The 25161-nt window shown below is 40.6% G+C and overlaps 1 protein-coding gene across 1 annotated transcript; it reads right to left on the bottom strand.

Moving 5' to 3' along the window:
* Positions 1–1452: 1452 nt before the first annotated feature.
* Positions 1453–25151, bottom strand: LOC117408366 (5-hydroxytryptamine receptor 7-like). Its single transcript, XM_034013302.3, has 2 exons — positions 23685–25151; positions 1453–2738 (listed from the first exon to the last, which is right to left on the bottom strand). The coding sequence occupies exons 1-2, from the start codon at positions 24200–24202 to the stop codon at positions 1958–1960; spliced, it is 1299 nt and encodes a 432-aa protein (XP_033869193.2). The 5' UTR covers positions 24203–25151; the 3' UTR covers positions 1453–1957.
* Between the last annotated feature and the right edge of the window lie 10 nt (positions 25152–25161).

Below are 25161 nucleotides of genomic sequence, written 5' to 3'. Positions count from 1 at the left end.
CCATTACCAGTACTGTACTGTGTGTGGTTAATAGCAGATAGGAATTATCTAATTTAGAATAAAGAATTAACTAATTTTGCTTCATAAAGTCAAATGTTATGTTAATATATTGATGAAGGCGGATTTCAAGCCTACTTAATGTTGTATTATACAACTCTAGAATCAAAACGACAAGCTTTTACTCCGATTTATTTATTTATTTATTTATTTATTTATTTCTTCATCGTAAAGGAGCCTCATACTTTCCCCAGAATGGCTGCTGGTAGTTTGAAAATGTTTATCTCCTGCGCATCACTGTGAGGTGCCGCTTCTCTCTGCCGCTGCGCGTGAATTGAGAACAATTGCTTTTGCCGCGCCGCATCCGGGCCCTGTTCCTAGCTGGCTAACTGAGTTAGTCGGATAACTCTCAGGATAACTTGACAGAAGTCTGTCTTGTTCCGTTCCTCGAAGCAAGCTGAAAGTCTAGCCGACTAAGTTACCATAGCAACACATCCTTAATCTTAAACCTGCTCCAGCGCAGGCTAACTTAAAGGTAGCCGGATCTGTGTATAAAAACTCGTACTTCTACCCAATGAAAGCACTTGACACACCCCTCTAAAATGACAGCACCCTTCCTTAGAGATCCCATAGATCAATGAGCAATTTTAATTAGATATTAGCTTTTCGTAGGGAAAGAGTACTAAGAGATCGCCAAGATCCTTTGCATCATTCAGATGTTTTTGTATTTGAGAGCTATAGATTCGTTCGGCAAGGTATCATTTATCTAATAAATCTACTTGCCCATACCACCCGGCGCAGGAGTGTGTTGACAGTAACACAGACTATATGCATAGGGCTGTGCTTTTTTGCTAGTGGCACATTCCTATACTCAGTTGGCGATTAATTAGTACAACATATTACTACAGTATTATATATTAAAAAAAGAACAAGGGCAAATTATGACAAAACAATAGAAAGCTAACCATTCTCATGCAACAAACTCTCAGTCCATGTTACATTCAATTACTACAAGCATGCAGATTTAAATTGGACGTGTGTGAAATAATTATATTGGGGTAAATACATAGCCTGTGTAATAAAAAATGCATTTTTAAAAAATTACATATTTAGCTTATCTGCAATTTTTTCCATGCTTCCTCTCTGGACTTGGTAGCAGCAGCACTGTTGCATTTCGTTGTGATAATGCTTTTATATTCCTCAATACTTTCCATGATAAGCTCTTGCTCAGTCACGTTAGTTGGCTGGTTTCAAGCAAAGCTTTTTTTTTTTTTTTTTTTTTTTTTTATATTTTGATATATAAACATTTTTGTAGAAAATGTGAATCAATTAAAATCTAATAGATTTTATATAAAAAAAAATATGAAAATGCAATTCAATTCCTGTTATAGTATCAGCATACTTAAAAAAAAAAAAAAAAACTGGGGTAGCCTAGATCGTCATAGATATTTTTTATTGTATTTTAAACTTTCCATTTGTCATTTTAATAACTTAGGACTCCAGGAAAGGCAGAAATTCATTCAACAGCATGATCCTTACTAGTAGTGACTAGCAAACAAAAATCTCACAAGACATTTATTTCCATGCAAATCAACTAATGTTCCCAAAAGCTGTCAAAAGCTTTTTACTGTTTCAATATCTCTGAAGACTGAACTTTCAAACTAACTTTGCATGCGTTTCTACATAGAGAAATGCTGACTTAAATACTGACTTGAATGAATGGTACACTAGTACAAATCTACCTTGACATATGTACTGTATGTGCTAAATATATATCTACGTAACATTCATAGTAAATTCAAATAATATTCATAATGTGTACATTGCAGAATAACTTTGAGCTACAAACACATCTTCACCTGAGGTGGCACTGCAAAAACAAGAACTCTGAGCCATGGAAGCCCACCAATCCAAGCATTTATTTATTTAACTATTTAGTTAAGTTAGTTATTTCATTGTTTTACAATATGCACTGAGGTCTCTCTTTTGCTTTCAGCGCTTCGTGCATGCCGGCTGCAGACAGCCTCCGGTTTATGTTTCTGTATTTGCAGCTGAGCAGGTACCAGAAGGTAGTCCTCAGATCCCGGTTGAAGAAGGCATAGATAAGGGGGTTGATGAGGGAGTTGGCATAGCCCAGCCACAGCAAGGTCCGCTCTAGCCTCAGGGGCATGCAGCTGCACTCGATGCCGCAGATGAAGGGCCGGGCAGTGGAGAGGAGGAAGAAGGGCAGCCAGCAGAAGGTGAAGGCGCCCACAATGATGCCCAGGGTCCTGGCGGCTTTCTGCTCCCTCTTGAAGATGGAGATGTTCCTGCGGTTGGGCCGAAGCAGCTTGGAGAGGGTGGCGCACTCTTCCAGCACCCTTTCCCGGCGCAAGACACGGTGGTGCTGACCCGCCCGCACCTCCTGGTCTGTGCTGTAGATACCATTGCGGTTGTACTGCCGTGGGATGCAAGTGAACTTGTGCTTCTTAACGCTGATCTTGGCTGCCTTGTAGATGCGGTAGTACATGATGAGCATGACCGTCATGGGGATGTAGAAAGCAACAGCTGTGGAGTAGACAGTGTAGCCGAAGTCCTGGCTGATGAGGCAGACACGCTCCACTGTTACATTGGTGGCCCAGCCAAATAGGGGCGGCAGGGTGATGGAGGCAGACAGCAGCCACACGATGAACACCATCTTTGCCATCAGCTTCCCGTTCTGCCGTACCGGGTATGTCAAGGGCCTGGTTATCCCCAGATACCTGAAAAATGTATAGAAATGTTTCTTATTCTTGTTAAACTCCTTCAATATGTTATTAAAAAAACAACTGGGTGAAACTTAATAGATTGTATTCAATTAAAGGGATCTTTATGCAGTTAGTTTAAGTTTTAAGAATGTGATGAGGCAAAGAAAAGGTTCCGACCAGTCAAAAAATGCATGAACAGTCATGTGATTGCTAAAACCAGTCAGAGTACTTAGTTCGATCATGACATTTTATAAATATATATTTGAAAATGTTCTCGAAGGTTAGAGAGACCATTTGTGTGTAGCCTACATTTTTAAAAATAAACAATTAAAAATGGTGTTGTTTTTTTAAACACACTGCCTTTGTGGTCACGTGTAACATGAAATATATAGCAAAACATGATTAAGAGTAAGTTTGAGAAGCTTTTAACATCATTTAAAAAAAAAAAATCCTTACTAATGAATGCTGTTTGCAAACATTCTGATTGCTTCTGGGTTCTGTTTCTCCAATATTGAGTTAATGTAATGCCTCTTTAAATCTTTCTTTACTCGGCTAACAGCTGCTTTGAGCTGGAAAGATGGCGCCTGTTCAGTCCAGGCAATTAGGATTCTCCAGAATGCTCTGGGCAAGCTTAAAGCTAGGTAGAGGAAGTTAACTCAGAACTAGAGCAATTGGACCCCATAACACCTCAGAATGACTGCAAATAGTGTGAAATAGTAAGGGGAAGATAAAAGGCAATTCAGATGACATAAACCACCTACACCTACTTTAAGATTTCAGAACCAAAAGCCACACTGGACATGCAATAACAAAACTTTGGAAAATGACCTTCTCAAACTCAAAGTGGAACAAATAATACAACACTAGAAATGCATCTTCCAAAATGATTTCCTTCATTTTAACCCAGTTGTATTTATATTCTACAACAATGGAACCACAACTAGCAAAACAGCACTACAGGCAATTCCCAGCACTGAATTATATACTATTCAGACTGCAAGTGCATGTTAACTTTTTATTGTGGGTATCCTTGTATACATCACTTTAAGAACCCATCGTGTGCATTCTGTATTCTTTACAAAAGTAAAAAAAATTATATCCTTTTGACATTCCTTAGGAATTTGGTTTTATGACTGTTATCTTGTTACCACTATATTATACTTAGGGCTTCTGTTTTACGGGTTTTATTAACTGTATTTTTCAGTGCTTATTTTGAGCTATTTTCAAGTTTTATGTAAATCGTTTTTTTTGGGGGCTTTTGTTTTTGATATACTGTATGAAATGACTGTTTTCGGTTACTTTAAAAAATGCTTGAGTGTTTTTTTTTTTTCTGTCAAAATATGTATAGTATTAAATTGACAGTACTTGCACACTTAAGTTGTACCTTCTTTCCTTTGCTGTCTTCCACAACGAAATCCCTATGGTCACGGGCACGTTCTTCTGGGGTTTTTGTGTGTAGGTATTTATACATTTCGCCACAATTCTATTTAAAGTCCTCTGTATCTTAACTGTAATACAGTTTGAAATCCCGCTAACAAACCTCCATTCCCGATTGTAATCTCATTTTAAATCTCGCAAGCAGAGTCTCCAATAGAACGTAGGAATGTGCTGTCACTCAGTAGATGGGGCGGGTTTAAAGTAGTCAGAACGAATCAAGTGATAGATGCAAGTCAGGAAAGCGGGACGTTGCCCAGCAGCATTGGGAAATATATTCATTATTATTTTTGTAGTAGGTTTTATTTTTTAATGGTTAAAGGGTGAAGTCAACATGAATTGATGAACCATTTCCACTGTTTTTCCGGTGTTTTCCGGTGTTTATTGGCTATCCACCGATTTAATTTAATTAATTTAATTAGTTTTATCGGGTTTTACCGGTTAAAACCGAAAATCAGAAGCCCTAATTATACTGTACAACATATAAGCAATTTGTATGGTTAGTTGTTTAATTATTCACTTTAGGGAACACTTAATACCATTCTATGTTCTTATCATGTCATTTATGACCTGTGTGATATCATATATGTGATGTCCTTTATCCTTCTCCATTGCTGTTTCTGTTTAGATCAACATATAACAGGATTAATAACTAATGTCCTTTTTAAACCACTGTAAAAGATGAATTTCTCCAGTGAGGTGGTTCTAGGACTAGGGGTGTGCTTAGTTTCTGCACCAGTGATGATTTCTCTAAATATCCCCGGCTAGCTGCAAGAAAACTGACCACAGTCAGACTTGAAAGCAGCATTCATTTATTTAAGCAAACACAGTAAGGAGTTACATACAATTCACTTAAGAGACTTTGCAATATTTATGTAAATACAGTGTAGAGCATTTTGGGCTTGAACCCAGCTCGGTCCAGACGAGCTCATACTTCTGAACCTAGCATTTGGCACTCTGGGTAAGAGACCAACCATTATAACTAGAGGGGCGGAACACCCATTATTAATAAGAAGCTCTTAATAATGATTCTGTAGCTCTTTCTCGCTACAGAATCATTATTCCCATCCCCCCGAAACTATGTAAGTAAATGAAAACTATTCTACAAACATCACAGTTTCAGAGGAGACAGAAATTACAGCTGAACACCCCGTATCCATCATTTAAAAAAATAAGAAAACACCTCACTTCAGAAATTCAGTTTTCTAAATGATCATGTTCTGACTCCAGTCCATTAAAGAATATATTCCAGTTCACTGTTACTCTTTAACAATGTTTAATACAGCTATCGTTACATGCAGGAGATGGTACTATTGCATATAGATATGTACATGTGTAACAGGTCTGCACAATACACGGTTTTGGTTCAGCAGCAGTAAAGTTTGGATCTCTATTTTCTGTATGCATCAATCTAGACACAGTTAAAACATTAGTTTATTAAACCTGGTAAATAGTGAGCTATACAGAAATGACAATAGAAAATTGTAGCGAACACACATAATATTGTACTAAACAAGTACAGTTATTAAGAAAATGTAGATAAGAAGATGCAGATAAAATAAAGTATCGCTCATTGTTTAGTGTTATTCTCAGTACGGGCAGACAAAGACACAGATACTGAAACTTAAATAACATTCTGACTGACTTCCCTCAGCTTTGTTCTGCAGAAACTCTCAGTAAATTCTCTGGGGAAGAGAAAGAGAGATACTCCTCCCAGTGAATTAATACAGTATGTGTGCTATCAATTCTGAAGAGAATTAATTAAACAAGCCTGGCCACTTCCAGTCTGGTACCCTTTATGATGTCTGGCAGCATTGTGATCAGCAATTATATCCACTTGCTAAATACTCACAGTTATGCACTTAATTGTATTAGCAAGTATGTTACATTAATAACTGCAATTTGCTTGTCTTGCAAATAAACATGCTCAACAGCACTTTAACTGCAGCTTCCAGATCCTGAGTCTCCTTCATGACAGTAACAGCTTGGGCCACAGCGCTATCCTGTCACACACGCCTAATGTTTAGTCTGCAATGTTTTGTGTCCAGTTAGCTGGGATGGCATGTCAATGGGAAACTGGTTAAAAGGTTTTTTAAAGTATCCCAGGGTGCTGGTTAGGTTAGAGGAGCCTTTGGTGATGCTACAGTATATGAAATTAAAGCAGAGTGCATATTAATATAGGAAGCATTAAAAAAAACATTCCTTACTCCTACAATCATTAATCCTACAATTAAGAAAGATGACCGGGTATTTCATCCAATAGTGGGGTCTAACACTGTAGCATTTCCAACTTTGTGTTCCCTTTTTAAATGACATAGGGAGTCTGAATATTTGGTCAAATCTCTCATTACCTGCTTTGGAGTCCTGATGGCATTGTATTCAGCCCCAGTCCCTCTGATACAGTGTTTCTGTGACTTCTTTTCCACTAAAAGTATTTTCCCTAAAAACTGTGACATAGCTCGCCTGACCTACAAGGCACTATATCACAACCTGCCATTTTCTGCAACTACGTTTTTTTTTCTTGCAAGCTCTTTGTTTCAAAACATCAAAACATGCAAATGTAGAATCTGTATTTTAGACACCCAGCCCTTGGGTTTCAAAGCATGATGCCACATTTGAGAGCGTAAAACTGAGAACAATCTATTTTGGTGGGCATGATCATTTCTTTTTTTTTATTATCGTTATGGCTAGTAATTTGAATAATTTGAATTATTCCTATACGCCTGATTCAACATGTAAGAGAAATATTTTATGCGCCACTTCAGATTCATGAAGCAAATTAGACTTTGCATTCCACTTGGTTAAATATCCATAAGTATATGACTAGACTCCAGAGGCAAGTGTGTGTCCGGTATTATCTAATGAGAATGACTGATTGTTTCACAGCCTAGACATTCCATTATAATTGCATGGCATTCACTGTGAGTTACAACCGTCAGCAGTGGTTTAGGTATACGACCAAAAACATCACTACATTTTTACAGTAGTCAAAACTTTACTAGTAGTTATCCCAGTGTACCAAGTGTAAATGCAAGGTGTGGGGGCTAAGATGATTACTCCTGTGCTTTACTGTACACCAGCATGGTAATTTTAACACCAACACTGATAACAGGCCACAACACAGCCTTCTTTCTCTTCAACTCTTTTCTAAATCGTTGCCACATTAGGACTTGGTATTTAAGTGTGTTTCGATACAAGGTTTAAATAAATGAAAGCTGGTGACTGGGTTTTTGGTGCAACATGAAGGTTAGTTCAAGCTGAGTTTAGTTTTTTGGCACATAAAGTGCTGTGAGGTTGAAATCTGAGGGCTCAAATATCTACCATTTACATAAAAAGAGCTATTTGAGTATAGATAGTCACCATTCTGGGGGTGGGTGAGGGGGGCACTCCTTGCTTTGACAATCCTCCCCAACCAGACCTACTCTGTAAGAAACAAGTAAGTGAGTGCCTGTGAAAGTCACAATAAGTCCCACTCAGTTTTGATGGAACTCCTCAGTTGTTCAGTATTATTCAGTAATCCTCATAATGCCAGGAACAGTTGCCTGGAGCAGAGTCTGTTTATTTACTTCTGGATATTTAACCAAACAGGAAGCAAGTGAAATGTAACGTCTCATTTGCTTTATGGATCTGAAGCAGCGCATATTACATTCTCTTACATGTTTAATCATGGTAATAATTTAAAAAATTCAAATTAAAAAAACAATAATGCTTAAACTTGGGGTTAAATAAGTCAGGATCTGTGGTTTATTCATAGTTCTAGTTTTATAATAATAATAAAAACATAAGGCAGGATAAACAGGATGGAAAATCCTCCCCAACTTCAATCTCCTTTTCAGCCAAGGGTTCAATTAAGGGTTCAGTTAAGTAATTAAGTGCTCAGTTGGAATGAAAACCACAAGACACAGGGGTCCCCAGGTACTGGGGTTGAAAACCACTGGTTATGTTCATCTAAGCCAGTGGTGTACAAAGTTGGACCTTCCACTCCTGGTCTTTGTTCCAACCCTGTTCTAAATTGCTAAACCTCCATGTAGACCCTGCAGTAGTTAATTATCTCATTTTACCTGTTAAACCTGGAGACAATGGCCCTCCACCACCATGATTGGACACTCCTAATCTGATATCCAATTAACTGGACCTCATTTAATATCTAGGTTTCTTCCCAATCTGATCGAAGGTTTAAAAAGTAAAAACTAAAAGTTCTGGAGAAGCACGAATCAGGGTTGGGTTATAAAAAAATATCCCAAACTTTGAACATCCCTCGGAGCACCGTTAAATCCATTATTAAAAAATGGAAACAACCGTGACTTTGCCTAAAACTCAGTGACCAGGTAAGGAGGGCATTAGTCAGAGAAGCAACCAAGAGGCCAATGGTAACTCTGAAGGAGCTGGAGAGATCCACAACTGACATGGGAGAAACCGTCCATGGGACAACTATAACCCGGACGCTCCACAAAGCTGGGCTTTATGGAAGAGTGGCGAGAAGAAAGCCATTGCTGAAAAAAACCCATATCAAATCCTGTTTGGATTTTGCCAAAAGGTATGTGGGAGACACAGCAAACACGTGGAAAAAGGTTCTCTGGTCTGATGAGACCAAAATTGAACTTTTTGGCCTTAGCAGAAAACGCTATGTGTTGCGCAAAGCCAACACTTCTCATCACCCTGAGAACACCATCCCCACGGTGAAGCATGGTGGTGGCAGGATCATGTTATGGGGATGCTTTTCATCGGCAGGGACTGGGAAACTGGTCAGGATTGAGGGAAAGATGGATGGAGCCAAATACAGGGAAATTCTAGAGGAAAACCTGTTTCAGTCTGCAAGAGACCTGGGACTGGGGCGGAGGTTCACCTTCCAGCAGGACAATGACCCTAAACACACAGCCAAAGCTACACTGGAGTGGTTTAAAAACAAGAACCTGAATGTCTTAGAATGGCCCAGTCAAAGCCCAGACCTCAATCCGATTGAGAATCTGTGGCAAGACTTGAAAATTGCTGTTCACCAACGGTCCCCATCCAACTTGACAGAGCTTGAGCAATTTTGCCAAGAAGAATGGTCAAAAATTGCAAGATCCAGATGTGCAAAGCTGGTAGAGACTTACCCAAAAAGACTCACAGCTGTAATTGCTGCCAAAGGTGCTTCTGCCAAGTATTGACTCAGGGGGCTGAATACTTATGCAACCAACAAATGACTTTTTTTTTGTTTAATTAACTTTTGTGTCACAATAAAAAATATTTTGCACCTTCAAAGTGTTAAGTATGTTGTGTAAATCAAATGGTAAAAATCCCAATTAAATCCATTTTAATTCCAGGTTGTAACACTACAAAATGTGGAACAGTCCAAGGGGGTGAATACTTATGCAAGGCACTGTATATATATATATATATATATATATATATATATATATATATATATAGTTTTTTTTAAATTCTAATTTATAGATACAAAGCTTTGTATTAATTAATTATTTTTTAGTAGACCTTTTTCAGCAATGCTTTCATCAGTGTTCTGTTGCAAGCACAGCTTGTTAGCATGTGGATACTCTTCAATTCCTTAAGGAATGTAGATAAGCTGGACAGTCAACAAGACCTCATTTCTAGAGAAGAGTGCATATGGTGAACCATAAACTAATATAGTAATCTGTGACCCAGAAATCATTATTCACTAGAGCCTAAAGACTGCCCACCTCTGGACAATACAACAGGATATTCGAAATGTACCATATAATGTTAAAGAGTGTGTAGCTTCAGATTACATGCTCTCATTTATTTTTCAATGCCCTTTACTTTTTATATTGTGTTATGGTGCTTCAACTATGAGTGCAGGAGCTGCGCTTCAGTGCTTGTTGCCTGATATATGTAATGTTGGCTTAATCAGCCAAACTGTCCTATGTTAGTAAGCACCAGCAAACTTGATCCAAAGGGGCAGATCACTAGATGACACCGGCTCCTCATTCTAAAATATTTTTTTTTGTCTGATCTAGCCTATAATAAATATATTTATGGCAGGCAACTAGAACTGATGAGTCAGATCCAGAACTCAGGTCAAAGCAACTTAATACAGACTTACTAGAAAATAAAACATTATAAACACTATACATGTAATTTAAAGCTACTTTTCTAATTAATATTGTCTCATTAAAATAGAGGTCTGCAGAACAGATGCATTTTCAGAATGATCATACTGTAGTGTAGCTAATATTAGCTCTGGCAGAATAAAAAACTATCAGCCTGTGCCCTCTTAATTGACATTTACCATGTCATTGCTGTACAAACTGTGCACACTGACTACAGACTAATTTGTGGTTCATTTCTTGGGATTGCAGCCACAATTCTGTGAATAAATATTCTATGAAGTGCCAATGAGTTGCTAGTTAACTCCCTCAGGAGAAGATTGACCTATTAATAAAACACACACACACACACACACACACACACACACACACACACACACACACACAAGCTCAGCAGATCCTCATTAGCCATTTGGCAAATAAACAAGTCTTTATTTAGGTCATTTGAACAAATGATAATTTTTTCTCCATTATATATATACAGTATATAATAGAGAAAAAATAAGTAGATTTAACAATTCTTGAGACTCAATTTCTTTAATCAACCGCCTCGATGGTGTTTTTAAAATAAGCAGGCTTTTATTTAGATGCACTGTATTGGTTTTGTTAGTACAGTACTATATTTTTTGCAGACGTAGTATTTTAATTCAGAACGATATGGTTCTGAAAATATCACTTGCCAAAACTAAAAGAGACGAAACGTTAACTGTAATACAGTACACACTTTTAAATCTGGTATGTATTGTAGCAGTATGTAAAATTTCCCATTAACGACCTGCAGCAAAATTAAATCTAAATGTTATCCATGCACAGAATTGCATAAAACGTAAAAGGCAATGCAATTTAGCAAAACCAAAAGAGAAAAAAACAAAACAGCACAGTTTTCAGAATTAAAACAGTATCCTGAGTCAGTATACAGAATTACAGAATGTTCGATAAGGCCCTAATGTCAGAGTTCACTTGCAAATTAAAATGCACAAAAGCAACAAAAGATCACCGATAAAAACAAAAAAATTAAAATAAAAATTAAAAATACATCACAGTACTAAAACTGTTTAATGATTAACTCTTACATTACCCTAGTTTGCCTCGTTCATTTTGTTTTGATAGCTCCTTGGTCTTCATGATGCTGTTTGTTTAGATAAGCTCTCTAACAAACTCTGGGGCCTTCCAGAAACAGGTGTATTTAATCTGAGATCCTGTGACACTTTAATTGCACACAGGTGGACTCCATTCAACTAATTATGTGACTTCTGAAGGCAATTGGTTGCACCAGAGCTTATTTAGGGGTGTCAGTTTTTTATTTGTAAATAATTTTGAAAAATATGTAGATTTTTTTCCCCATTTCGACATTATGGACTATTTTGTGTAGATCAGTGACAAAAAATCCTAATTAAATCCATTTTAATTCCAGGTTGTAACACTACAAAATGTGGAAAAGTCCAAGGGGGGTGAATACTTATGCAAGGCACTGTGTATATATATATATATATATATATATATATATATATATATATATATATATATATTACACTCATAGTCAGGATTCAGTCAATGACGACAAAAATAACCATTTCGCGATTTGAGCATTATATATATATATTGTAAAAGAACTCACCCACTCGGGTGCGTTGCCCCTTTAAAAACACGACCCAGGACACAGAAATGGAGTTTAAAGCGTGGTGGCGCTATTTTTAATACACACAAAACAAAAACCAAACACAAAATAAACACCTAACTCAGTTTTTGGAGCGCTGACTACACAGGTTATTCCCTGACTAACTCGCAGGACGGCTAAGCCGTTTACCTGTCACAAACTTCACAAACCAAAAAAAAACAAAAAACACAGGTTTAATACAGCACTTTTCTCACGACGGCTAAGACAGAACCCTCCATCTGTTTTCTACTCAGCAGCCCCGTGCAGGCTGGCTGCACGTCTTAAATCAATCACCCCCGGGTGCAGGGGATAATAAACAATAAAACAGTTAGCCACTGGGGCATATGCACGTGTTTTGTGCAGGGAGGATTTTAACCCCCTCCCTGATGTCTTACATATCCCCCCCCCTTGTCTTTCCAAGACACCAGCCATTCGACGGCCACCTCCCTCCTCCCTTAAACGACCACTCACCCTCAAGTCCACAAATGTCAATTTTCGCCCTCTTCCATGGGCGGGCTTGAGGGTGGGTCGGTCCCTCCGGCGCTTCCAGGAAGGGACCACGAACCGGCGACACGGGACCCCACCAGGCTGACAGGGGAGACTGAAGCATAGGCCGGGGCACTGGAGGATGCAGCAGTGGACAGAGATCTTCCCCTGGGGACCGGCGCAGTGATGTCCGATCACCCAGGGGAAGTGAAGCAGCTAACAGGGGGAGCATCAGCGACGTCTGGCAGCAGCCCAGCGACGTCTGGGTGCTCGGGGACAGCGGAGCAGGGAACCATGGGCAGAGCTGTGGCCAGTGTTGCAGACTCCTGGGCTCCAGGTCCAGCGCAAGGAGGTCTAGGAAGACCGGCAGGGTGTCCAGGAGCAAGGGGCAAGGGACTGCACTGACCAGCGCCGGATCCTCTTCCGGGGTTATGGGCTGGAGCTGTGATGGAGGTGCGGTTCTCACCTCCTCTGGCTCCGGGACAGTCTCTTCCTCCTGTTCTCCTTGCATCAGCTCCAACTCTATTGCAGGCGACTCCGGGGCTTCTCTCGCTGGGGCTGCCGACAGCAGCGCCTCTTCTGCCTGCTCTCACTTTTGGAGCAGCAGCTCCAACTCTGTTGGCTCCCGCTCCCTTCTTTCCAGTGGGGCCAACCCGAACTCTATCTCCCATCTCGCATTCTGCTCTTTTTGAGCAGCAGTATTGCGGTTGATCCTCTTAATTAAATCTTCATACTCTCCATTTCTAGGGTCGTAGGGGCGCCCACACACTCTGACACCATATGTAAAAGAACTCACCCACTCAGGTTCGTTGCCCCTTTAAAAACACGACCCAGGACACAGAAATGGAGTTTAAAGCGTGGTGGCGCTATTTTTAATACACACAAAACAAAAACCAAACACAAAATAAACACCTAACTCCGTTTTTGGAGCGCTGACTACACAGGTTATTCCCTGACTAACTCGCAGGACGGCTAAGCCGTTTACCTGTCACAAACTTCACAAACCAAAAAAAAACAAAAAACACAGGTTTAATACAGCACTTTTCTCACGACGGCTAAGACAGAACCCTCCATCTGTTTTCTACTCAGCAGCCCCGTGCAGGCTGGCTGCACGTCTTAAATCAATCACCCCCGGGTGCAGGGGATAATAAACAATAAAACAGTTAGCCACTGGGGCATATGCACGTGTTTTGTGCAGGGAGGATTTTAACCCCCTCCCTGATGTCTTACATATCCCCCCCCCTTGTCTTTCCAAGACACCAGCCATTCGACGGCCACCTCCCTCCTCCCTTAAACGACCACTCACCCTCAAGTCCACAAATGTCAATTTTCGCCCTCTTCCACGGGCGGGCTTGAGGGTGGGTCGGTCCCTCCGGCGCTTCCAGGAAGGGACCACGAACCGGCGACACGGGACCCCACCAGGCTGACAGGGGAGACTGAAGCATAGGCCGGGGCACTGGAGGATGCAGCAGTGGACAGAGATCTTCCCCTGGGGACCGGCGCAGTGATGTCCGATCACCCAGGGGAAGTGAAGCAGCTAACAGGGGGAGCATCAGCGACGTCTGGCAGCAGCCCAGCGACGTCTGGGTGCTCGGGGACAGCGGAGCAGGGAACCATGGGCAGAGCTGTGGCCAGTGTTGCAGACTCCTGGGCTCCAGGTCCAGCGCAAGGAGGTCTAGGAAGACCGGCAGGGTGTCCAGGAGCAAGGGGCAAGGGACTGCACTGACCAGCGCCGGATCCTCTTCCGGGGTTATGGGCTGGAGCTGTGATGGAGGTGCGGTTCTCACCTCCTCTGGCTCCGGGACAGTCTCTTCCTCCTGTTCTCCTTGCATCAGCTCCAACTCTATTGCAGGCGACTCCGGGGCTTCTCTCGCTGGGGCTGCCGACAGCAGCGCCTCTTCTGCCTGCTCTCACTTTTGGAGCAGCAGCTCCAACTCTGTTGGCTCCCGCTCCCTTCTTTCCAGTGGGGCCAACCCGAACTCTATCTCCCATCTCGCATTCTGCTCTTTTTGAGCAGCAGTATTGCGGTTGATCCTCTTAATTAAATCTTCATACTCTCCATTTCTAGGGTCGTAGGGGCGCCCACACACTCTGACACCATATGTAAAAGAACTCACCCACTCAGGTTCGTTGCCCCTTTAAAAACACGACCCAGGACACAGAAATGGAGTTTAAAGCGCGGTTGCGCTATTTTTAATACACACAAAACAAAAACCAAACACAAAATAAACACCTAGCTCCGTTTTTGGAGCGCTGACTACACAGGTTATTCCCTGACTAACTCGAAGGACGGCTAAGCCGTTTACCTGTCACAAACCAAAAAAAAACACACAGGTTTAATACAGCACTTTTCTCATGACGGCTAAGACAGAGCCCTCTATCTGTCTTCTACTCAGCAGCCGCCCCGTGCAAACTGGCTGCACGTCTTAAATACCCTGCACCCGGTTCTAATTTTCAATCACCCCCGGGTGCAGGGGATAATAAGCAATAAAACAATTAGCCACTGGGGCATATGCACGTGTTTTGTGCAGGGAAGATTTTAACCCCCTCCCTGCTGTCTTACAATATATATATACAGCTCTGGAAAAAATTAAGAGACCACTGCAAAATTATCAGTTTCTCTGGTTTTACTATTTATAGGTATTTGTTTGGGTAAAATGAACATTTTTGTTTTATTCTATAAACTACTGACAACATTTCTCCCAAATTCCAAATAAAAATATTGTCATTTAGAGCATTTATTTGCAGAAAATGACAACTGGTCAAAATAACAAAAAAGATGCAGTGTTGTCAGACCTCGAATAATGCAAAGAAAATAAGTTCAGATTCATTTTTAAACAACACAATACTGATGTTTTAACTTAGGAAGAGTTCAGAAATCAGTATTTGGTGGAATAACCCTGATTTTCAAGCACAGCTTTCATGCGTCTTGGCATGCTCTCCACCAGTCTTTCACACTGATGTTGGGTGACTTTATGCCACTCCTGGTGCAAAAATTCAAGCAGCTCGGCTTTTTTTGATGGCTTGTGACCATCCATCTTCCTCTTGATCACATTCCAGAGGTTTTCAATGGGGTTCAGGTCTGGAGATTGGGCTGGCCATGACAGGGTCTTGATCTGGTGGTCCTCCATCCACACCTTGATTGACCTGGCTGTGTGGCATGGAGCATTGTCCTGCTGGAAAAACCAATCCTCAGAGTTGGGGAACATTGTCAGAGCAGAAGGAAGCAAGTTTTCTTCCAGGACAACCTTGTACTTGGCTTGAGTCATGCGTCCTTCACAAAGACAAATCTGCCCGATTCCAGCCTTGCTGAAGCACCCCCAGATGAGTCCAATTTTCAGCTTTGCCCAACACCTGGTCATCTAATGGTTAGACGGAGACCTGGAGAGGCCTACAAGCCACAGTGTCTCGCACCCACTGTGAAATGTGGTGGAGGATCGGTGATGATCTGGGGGTGCTTCAGCAAGGCTGGAATCGGGCAGCTTTGGCATGAATCAAGCCAAGTACAAGGTTGTCCTGGAAGAAAACTTGCTTCCTTCTGCTCTGACAATTTAGCAGGATGGCTAAACCGTTTACCTGGCACCACAAACACAAAACCACACGGGCTTAACAGGGCACTTACTTTTAATTCTGGCTACTCGGAGACAGAGCACCTCTTCTGCCTCCCTCCACTCAACAGCCTTGAGCATTCTAACTGCTCCTCTTTTATACCCTGCACCTGGTCCTAATTTACAATTGCTGCCCAGGTGCAGGGGATAATTAAACAATAAAACAATTAACAAAACTGATTAACAGAAAAGCAATAAACCAAACAATTAAACTAAACAAATGTGCATTTTTACATGTTTTTCTTCAGGGAGGCTTAAACCCCCCCCCTGCTATCTCACAATATATATATATATATATATATATATATATATATATATATATATATATATATATATATGAATGATATTTAGTTACTGCTATTTGGTTAAACAAACATGTCCAATATGTAGAGTCAATATTTACATTTAAAAAAAAAAAAAATCAACTCTCTCAGTTCCCCACCCATTCATAAGCCTAAAGATTTATCAGCTGTGGCAACTTAATTATTGTACACAATTGTGTAATTTCGTTATTCAATGATAACACTATGTAACACAATTTTTGTTCCTGGGTAGTAAGTGTTATTTCCTAATTGCTTATGCCTCAAAAGTATAGAAAATGACTATTATTCCCCAGAAACTTTGCTTTTGTGACCAGGACAGTGATATTTTGAAATTTACCTATTTCCAATGAGAAAACGGGCGAATTTGTGTCTTTTCGTTCACATAAAGTCCGAAAAAAACAACATATGAATCCAAATTAACATGTATTTATACTAAAGTAATACAAAAATGACTACAAAAGATTTAAAAGTGAGTAGTTTTTCGAGATTTACGATTATACTGTAAATCACTTTCACGAATCAGCCCCCAAATGTAGTCTCCCATCATGTTCTCGTTATACTGTCCTTGGTATATCCTGGTGGAAGCGCTCGCCTTGCTCCTCCGAGTACGCTCCCATGTTCTCCTTGAATTTATCAAGATGAGCAGCAAGGATATGGACTTTGAGGGACATCCTACAGCCCATTGTGCCGTAGTTCTTCACCAGAGTCTCAACCAGCTCCACATAGTTTTCGGCCTTGTGATTGCCCAGGAAGCCCCGAACCACTGCGACAAAGCTGTTCCAAGCCGCTTTCTCCTTACTAGTGAGCTTCTTGGGGAATTCATTGCACTCCAGGATCTTCTTTATCTGTGGTCCGACGAAGACACCGGCTTCGACCTTTGCCTCAGACAGCTTAGGGAAGAAGTCTTGAAGGTATGAAGGCTGCCGACTCCTTATCTAGAGCTCTGACAAATTGTTTCGTAAGGCCCAATTTGATGTGCAGTGGTGGCATCAGCACCTTCCGGGGGTCCACCAGTGGCTCCCACTTGACATTGTTCCTCCCCACAGAGAACTCGGTCCGCTGTGGCCAGTCCCGCCCGTGGTAGTGCGCCTTGGTGTCCCTGCTGTCCTAAAGGCAAAGATAGCAGGGAAACTTGGTAAAACCGCCTTGGAGACCCATCAGAAATGCCACCATTTTGAAGTCTCCTATGACCTTGATGCCATCTCAGAAAAATGCAGATATGTATCCACTTAGGCAGCTGGAACTAAACTGAACTGGTGGGCTTAAGGCCCCTGTATTTATACTAGAAAGTTCTAGAAGTTACTCCAAGTTTACTCAGCACTGAATCTATCTGGAATGTTCTGGAAAATAGGTAAATTTCAAAATATCACTGTCCTGGTCACAAAAGCAAAGTTTGTGGGGAATAATAGCCATTTTCTATACTTTTGAGGCATAAGCAATTAGGAAATAACACTTACTACCCAGGAACCAAAAAAAAAAAAAAAATTTGTTACACGGTGTAATTTGTCTCCATCAAAAAACTTCTACTGCATTTTGGATTTAGATTGTCCGTTTAGCCAGAGGTTTGCTCAATCAAGTCTATGGTTAGAAAACCCTGAAACTTCACTCCACCTTCGCCCTCACTGGTAAAAGTTTCAAGCAATCAGGAACGGTGTTCAGACACTGTTAAAACAAAGAAAGGTCAAAGCATGTGGTCTAACTAGAAGACCCATCAAGTGTACTTTCGTGTTTCATTAGTGTAACATTGTGAACTCTATCTCGGATGTTTTCTGAACACTGTTATGCACTTGTGCCCTCATGGCACACTGTGTTTATTTTACTGCATGTTGAGGTTTTTAGAACTGTTTATTCTACAGACCAATGAGAACCAGCACAGAATTCAGTCAGGGCACTCTGCAAGAACAGATTGAGTAACCAATATAAATTATACATTAAACAACTTCACATAGAACCTCTAGAAAGACATCACTTTAAGAAGGAAGAAGAGTTTGAAAACTGTCACAATAAAAACCATCAATGACCGACTTCAAGGTGGGGAAGCTGCCTCGAATGACTGAAAGTACTGTGATATCAAAACTAACACTGCTAAATCACATACTACTGCAAAGAAGAATGTGTACTTATCAAGGATGGATAGCTCCGTCCTTCAGTAAAAGCAATTCTCTGAGTTAAATAGACTGTAACCAGGGCTGTTTTTTTTAATGTGTATATATTTCCAAGCCAGTACAACTGGCCTCTAAAACAAGATTTCAGTTCACTTTCGGTTGTCAAACTGTTGGAATACATTCCTGCTCAGACTATGCTGTTTCTGTTTTAAATACCAGTTCCAACTTTGTTATTGAGGTTGAAGCTGTGTTCTTATTGAATGTTGCTCATTAACAGATTGAGGTTCTAAAATAATCGAACACTTAAGAAGCATTCGCATTAACACCACTGCATTTCCAGTAGCTTGTCACTTCAACAGGCTGCATCTGTGTTTGTTGACTCAAATCACAAGTTAGCCAGACCAAACCATCCGTCATGAGTTTGAACCAAGCAAAGAGAAGCCCTAGATAGAACTGACACATGTAACTATCTAGAAGTCTAGAATTTTGCTTTAAGTTTGCCAGACACATTGATCATGTCACCATGAAAATCAATAACACATTGTTAAAAAACACAAAAGCCAAGAAATATACAGCACTATACATGTTTCGTGGCCTCATTCATTCAAATGTTTGCTCTTTTTCCAATACAGTGTCATGTTTGAGGGTCTACGCTATTCCCTTTTTTTATTAGTGCCAGGTTCATTAAGTGACTGCCAGCTGTTGAACCATAAGTGTTCCCCCCAGAGAAGGTAAAACAATAGTTTGAACTCAACGGTTCAGTTGTGATAGGTTGCCCTGCTTCCTCCTACTTTCTTCGTTTGCAGCAACCATGACATGAGGCATCCTCCCTGAGGACCCCTCTCCCAGTAAAAACTTTTAGCAGGACATTGGAAAGATTATACAATTATGATAGAGCTGCCTTGAAGATAGTACAGCAAGTGGTATATTCAGAATTATCACAAGCCTCTAACAGCAGCTCTCACGTAATTGAATCGGTCCCCCAGGCCTGAGGAACATTTTTATGTGAGGTATCAGGGTCATTTGGAAGAGAATATTCCTGTATGTAAATATTATAGGAGGCTGTGTGGTCATGTGGTTAAAGAAAAGGGCTTGTAACCAAGAGGTCCCTTGTTGAAATCCCTGCTCACTCACTGGCTCACTGTGTGACCCTGAGAAAGTCACCTTGTGCTCTATCTTTTGGGTGAGACGTTGTTGTAAGTGACTGTGCAGCTGATGCATAGTTCACAAACCCTAGTCTCTGTAAATTGCCTTGGATAAAGGTATCTGCTAAATAAACAAATAAAAACGTACATTATCTTGTGATGGCCAAGGGGTCCCCAGAAGGTTTGTGTCAGGCATCCCTCAGACCTACACCCCTTGCAGATGTTGGCATATGTAACCCTTCCACCAAATACCATATAAAAAAATAAAAAAATAATTCAGCTAGTTGAGTCTATCATATTATCTCCATTAACATGAGGTCCCGTGCATTTCCTTAAACGTGAACAGTAAGTACAAATAGGGGCAATATCCAATGTGTTGTCCTTACTAACCTGCAAATTTTACCTTTACAGGGGATCAAAGATCAAAGTTTAAGGGGGGAAAAATATTTTGATTATTAGTAAAATGTGTTTCTTAAATAATGTTCTTCTTATGAACACCATAAAGGCTATAATAGTTTTGAAAAATCAGCTTCACCATGCAGTATTTCAGAGTGACAATAATAATAATTATAAATCTGTTTGGAAACATCCTGCTCTCTGATTGGTTAGATACATTCTATCACCCATACATTAATCCCACACAATATTTCAACAGACACATCACCTTTGGTTCAAATTCCTCTGCCACTTGCAGACATTAAATGTTATACAGTTAGGACAGGTAAGTAACTATTAACTTAAAGAAAATGTCAGACCCAGAATAAAATGTATTAATGGAAAACTGTTGAAGAATTATATGAAGAAGAATTTGACAAAGTACTAGTTTTTCAAATTTCTTTAAAAGAAAAAAAAGGCACAGTTAAATACCAGAACTGACTCAACTCGAACTTGACCAAAATGAAACAAAAACTAAACAATAAATGCTTATAAATTGGCTGTGAGTATCCTACAAAACTGGCTCCAAGAAAAAGTTAGATCTCTTACATTTTATTTACTTTCTAAGAAGCAGTCTCCTCTGGGAATTTCATGCTGGTGTAACATCGATTTTTGCTAACATCATATTTTTGTCTCTCTCCTCCCATTCCTCTCTAAAACTCTCGAGCCAACTGTCCACTGCCAGCTGGCATCCTTGCTCACCGAGCACTCTCTGCTTGAACCTCTCCAATCTGGGTTCTGTCCTGCATATTCCACAGAAACCGCCCTCTCTGCCTCTCTCTCCTCTGTTCTAATTCTCCTTGATCTCTCCTTTGCCTTTGATACTGTTAATTCTATTCTCCTCTCCTCTCTCTGACCTTGGGGATCTCAGTCAATGCTCCTGCCTACTTTTCCTCCTATCTTTCTAACCTCTCCTTCCAGGTTTCCTGGTGTGTCTCTCTCTCTTCCTCTTTTCCTCACCCCCTCTCTACAGGTGTACCTCAAAGATATGTCCTTGGACCCCTCCTCTTTTCACTCTACACCCACTCGCTAGGCACTAATCTCCTCATTTGGCATCTCCTACCACCTTTATGCGGATGATGCCCAGATCTTCATCTCCTTTGACTCCCAAATCTCCTCCCGCATCTCAGAATGCCTCTCTGCTATCTTAGCTTGGATGTATTCTCACCACCTCAAACTCAACCTCTCTAAATTTGACCTCCTCTCCCACCTCTGACCTCTCCATCTCAGTCTCCCTTGACTCACTCCCTCCATCTCCTGCTAAAAACCCCTCCCTCTCCTTCTCTCTACACATCTTCCTGACACACACTTGCTGTTTCTTTCATAGCAACATCTACTGAATCTGTCCTTTTCTCACTACCTATTCCACCCAACTCCTAGTCCAAGCTCTTATACTATCCAGACTGGACTACTGTAACTCTGTCCTCGCTAGTCTCCCTGCTTCGGCTATCCGCCCCCTTCAGCAATCTCCTTCAGAATTCTCCCAACCACGCTCCTCTCATGCTGCCCCTCTGCTTCACACCCTTCACTGGAATCCTATCTCTGCTTGCATTCAATTCAAGACCCTTGTTCTTGCCTACCACTCTCTTCACCAACTGCTCCCTCCTACCTCCAATCCCATGTGTCTCCCTACACCCCTTCTCGCCCTCTCTGCTCCTCCTCTACAAGTCGACTGGTCATGCCTTCCCTTCACTCTCCATCCTCCCATGCATGCTCCTTCTCTTCCCTAGCCCCTCTGTAGTGAAACCAGCTACAGGAGACCTTTAGGACTGCTTCGTCTCTCACCGCCTTCCGCCGCCTCTTCGAGACCCACCTGTTGAGACTGCACTTTTAGATCTCCTGCTCTACTGCTCCTATTATGCACTGGACTTGCCTGACCTATGCACCACGTTGCTGGATCCTCAACTATCCTTGTACTATTGCACTACTATGTTATTGTAGATATAACTTGTTGCATCCTAGTTCAAATTGTATTTTAGTAGTATTATTTGCACTTACTGTAAACTACACTATTTAAATATTAAGCTTGCATTGTAACCCTTTACTGCCATGTAACACCTGTAAGTCACCTTGGATAAAGGCCTCTGCCAAATAAATAAATAAATTAATAATAATAATAATAATAATAATAATAATAATAATAATAATAATAATCATCATCATCATCATCTTGGTGGTTATATAGAGAGTATTTTAAAAAGATTCCAAAAAATATATAGCAGAACTAAAATAGTGTAATATAATTAACATTACTTATTTTCAAACTAATATCAACATAACAAATAGTATTGGAACTCATACCAGGCAAATATCTGTAATAATAATAATAATAATAATAATAATAATAATAATAATAATAATAATAATAATAATAATAATAATAAAAAAACATATATAGTTCCCATATGTACCAAATCCTGTGTGTTGTGAAAATGTAATACAATATTTTGGCAATTGTTCATGGTCTACCAATTGATAGATGCCTAATATATCATACTTTGATAATGTTCTTTATTGAAGGTTCCAAAATTTGATGGGGGTGTGTGGACTGTCAAAATGTCATACATAGTTCTATGTATGAAGGTATGCTACCTTTGCAAAACTATTTAACAAAGGTGTACTTGAAGTTACTTATAGCTTCAAGAAAACGCTGCGCTTCAATGTAAACAAATGCATTTTTCTTTTGCTTTTTTATTCAAAAAATGTAACTCCCTCAGTATTACACTTTACCGTTCGTTAACAGCAGCTCTCTGTATTTAATATAAAAATAATTAATTACACGTGGAGTAAAATGTATGTTTACAAAACACGCATTTCATATGCAAAGACTTGGGTATTGTTTTTTGATGGGCGTCCTCGTCCGCAAGGAAAAGGCATCTGGGCATGCGCCGTGCAAGGGGGAAATAGTCTGGGCATGCGGTGTATGCGAAGTAAGACAATTTGACAGATTGACATGACACCTGTTCCGTAAGGAATACAAATTGAGAACAGTACAGCATATAAAGCTTTATAAGTCTGCGAGCTGGTATCAATCGCTTTTTGAATGACCCATCCTACAGCAGAAAAGTGAATTTAGTGATAAATACAGTAATTTAAAAACTGGATGAATGGGGAAAAGACAATCCCACACACTATCCACCAATAGAGAAGTTAAAAAAAAAAAAAAAATAAAACCCGCAAGACACAAGAGCATTCTCACACTGACATAGCTGCCTTCACCCGTAACAGCGCGCCTTCTGGCAGTACAGCAGTTAATTTAGATCAGTCATCTTGCACACTAAAATACCTACTGGGAACACCTGCCATACTACTATTACTACTACTGGCCTTGTCCGATCAAGGGTTAAGTTAGAGAACGCCCACGCGGAGTCCGCTGGCAACATGATCTCTTTTGTCGACCAGTGGGCTCTAGGGGGCGTGCTCTGTACCACCTCCCCTCTGGTATTAAACATTTAATTTACAGACATTTGTACCGGTTTTTCTGTTTATTAGTTAAGGCTCAGTCCTTGTTGGCACCCCCATTTGTTTAGGGGTGCTAATTTGAATTTTTTCTCCTACCGCCTTTGGGCGGCTGGTGCACCGGCTGCCATTGGGCAGTCGGTGCAGTCCATAACTGTCCCTTAAATAGGACTACTACTACTACTACTAATAATAATAATAATAATAATAATAATAATAATAATAATAATAATAATAATACCTGTCCACGCTGATCACGCACAGTGTCATGATGGAAGCGGTGCAGCACATGACGTCCATGGCAATGAAGACATTGCAGAATAACTTTCCGAAGAGCCACTCCCCGCCCACCAGGTCTGTGATGATAACAAAGGGCATGACAGCCAGGGAGACCGATAGATCCGCTGCGGCCAGCGACACAACCAGATAGTTAGAAGGCTGCCTAAGCTTCTTAACTATGCAGACCGAAATGATGACGAGCGAGTTCCCACCGATGGTGGTGAGGGTGATGATGGAAAGGACAATCCCGATAATGACTTTCTCAACGTCCCCGTACAACAAGATTTCCTCTCCGCAGTCAGTGGAGTTGGTCCCGTTTGCAAACTGCAGCTCCGGGGTCGGGAGCTCGGGGGAAGCGGGGAAGGGCCCCTCAGTCACAACCAAAGATGGGGGTAATCCCAGCCAGTGCCCAAGGTCCTCTGTTTCCCCCAAGGAAAGGTAACTGTTAAATATTCGACTCGGGTTGTCGTGTACAACCATCCTTGCCGGGTTTTAAAAAGTACTTATAATAAGTTCTAGATGCCCTTAATTTGCACAGCAGGATAAACTCACTCTAGTCATGTCTGCAGATAAGAACTGAATGTGACATTCCTAACAGCTTGCACATTAAAAAGAAAAATTATATAACATAAATTAATAGATTAATAATAACAATACAAAAATATTTAAAATCAAGAATGTATACGTTAATAAGTATAATCACACATTATGTTAACTAAAGATTAAACATATTTTCTCCACCCTCCCCTGAAATAAGGTGTCTGTTTTCCAAAGTTTGACCAACACAAGCCAACCTCCTCAGAGCACTTCTACTACCCTTGAGAAGACGAGCAACACGCTAGAACTGCGGGGCAAGCTAGCGCATACTCCACTGGGAAATTCACAGCAGCGGCAACCTGACAACTCTATTATCCGTGGACGTTGACAGATGGCTTGCAGCCCCATTCATTTTTTTCCAATATCGTTCAAATCCATCCAGAAATATTTTTTAACTTAACAGTCAAAATACTAAAACACATTCCTTTAATCCATCATCGAGTCACCGTAAAATAAAATGAAACAGCTCTTTGAGAGGCACATTCATTTCAGGAAACCCACATTCTTTCACTGTTGTATCCTAATCTCCCCTCACTTTGATATACTGCAATGTAAAAAAAATCAAAAAAATCATTGGAGGTACTGTACTGCGCGACAGGCACAGAATGAAGACAAATACGCACACGCGCCTGCAGCAATAGCCTACTGTGTGTAATCAACGCATACTCAAAATCATCCCTCCTGGAAGAGTTCAAACTCGCTCTTCAGTCCAGCTGTTAAATCACTCCAGTCAGCATTAACCTTTAACGCGCTCCAGACCCTGTGTGCTGCTGAATTTAGTTGTATGGCCAGCACAGGTAAAAAAAAAATACCCGCAAAAAATGCCTGTGGAGAGAAGCTTC

This window comes from Acipenser ruthenus, chromosome 2, assembly GCF_902713425.1.
Source record: "Acipenser ruthenus chromosome 2, fAciRut3.2 maternal haplotype, whole genome shotgun sequence".
NCBI classification, from domain to species: domain Eukaryota; kingdom Metazoa; phylum Chordata; class Actinopteri; order Acipenseriformes; family Acipenseridae; genus Acipenser; species Acipenser ruthenus.
The sequence above is the reverse complement of the archived record's forward strand: the minus strand, read 5'-3'. Positions and strand labels throughout refer to the sequence as shown.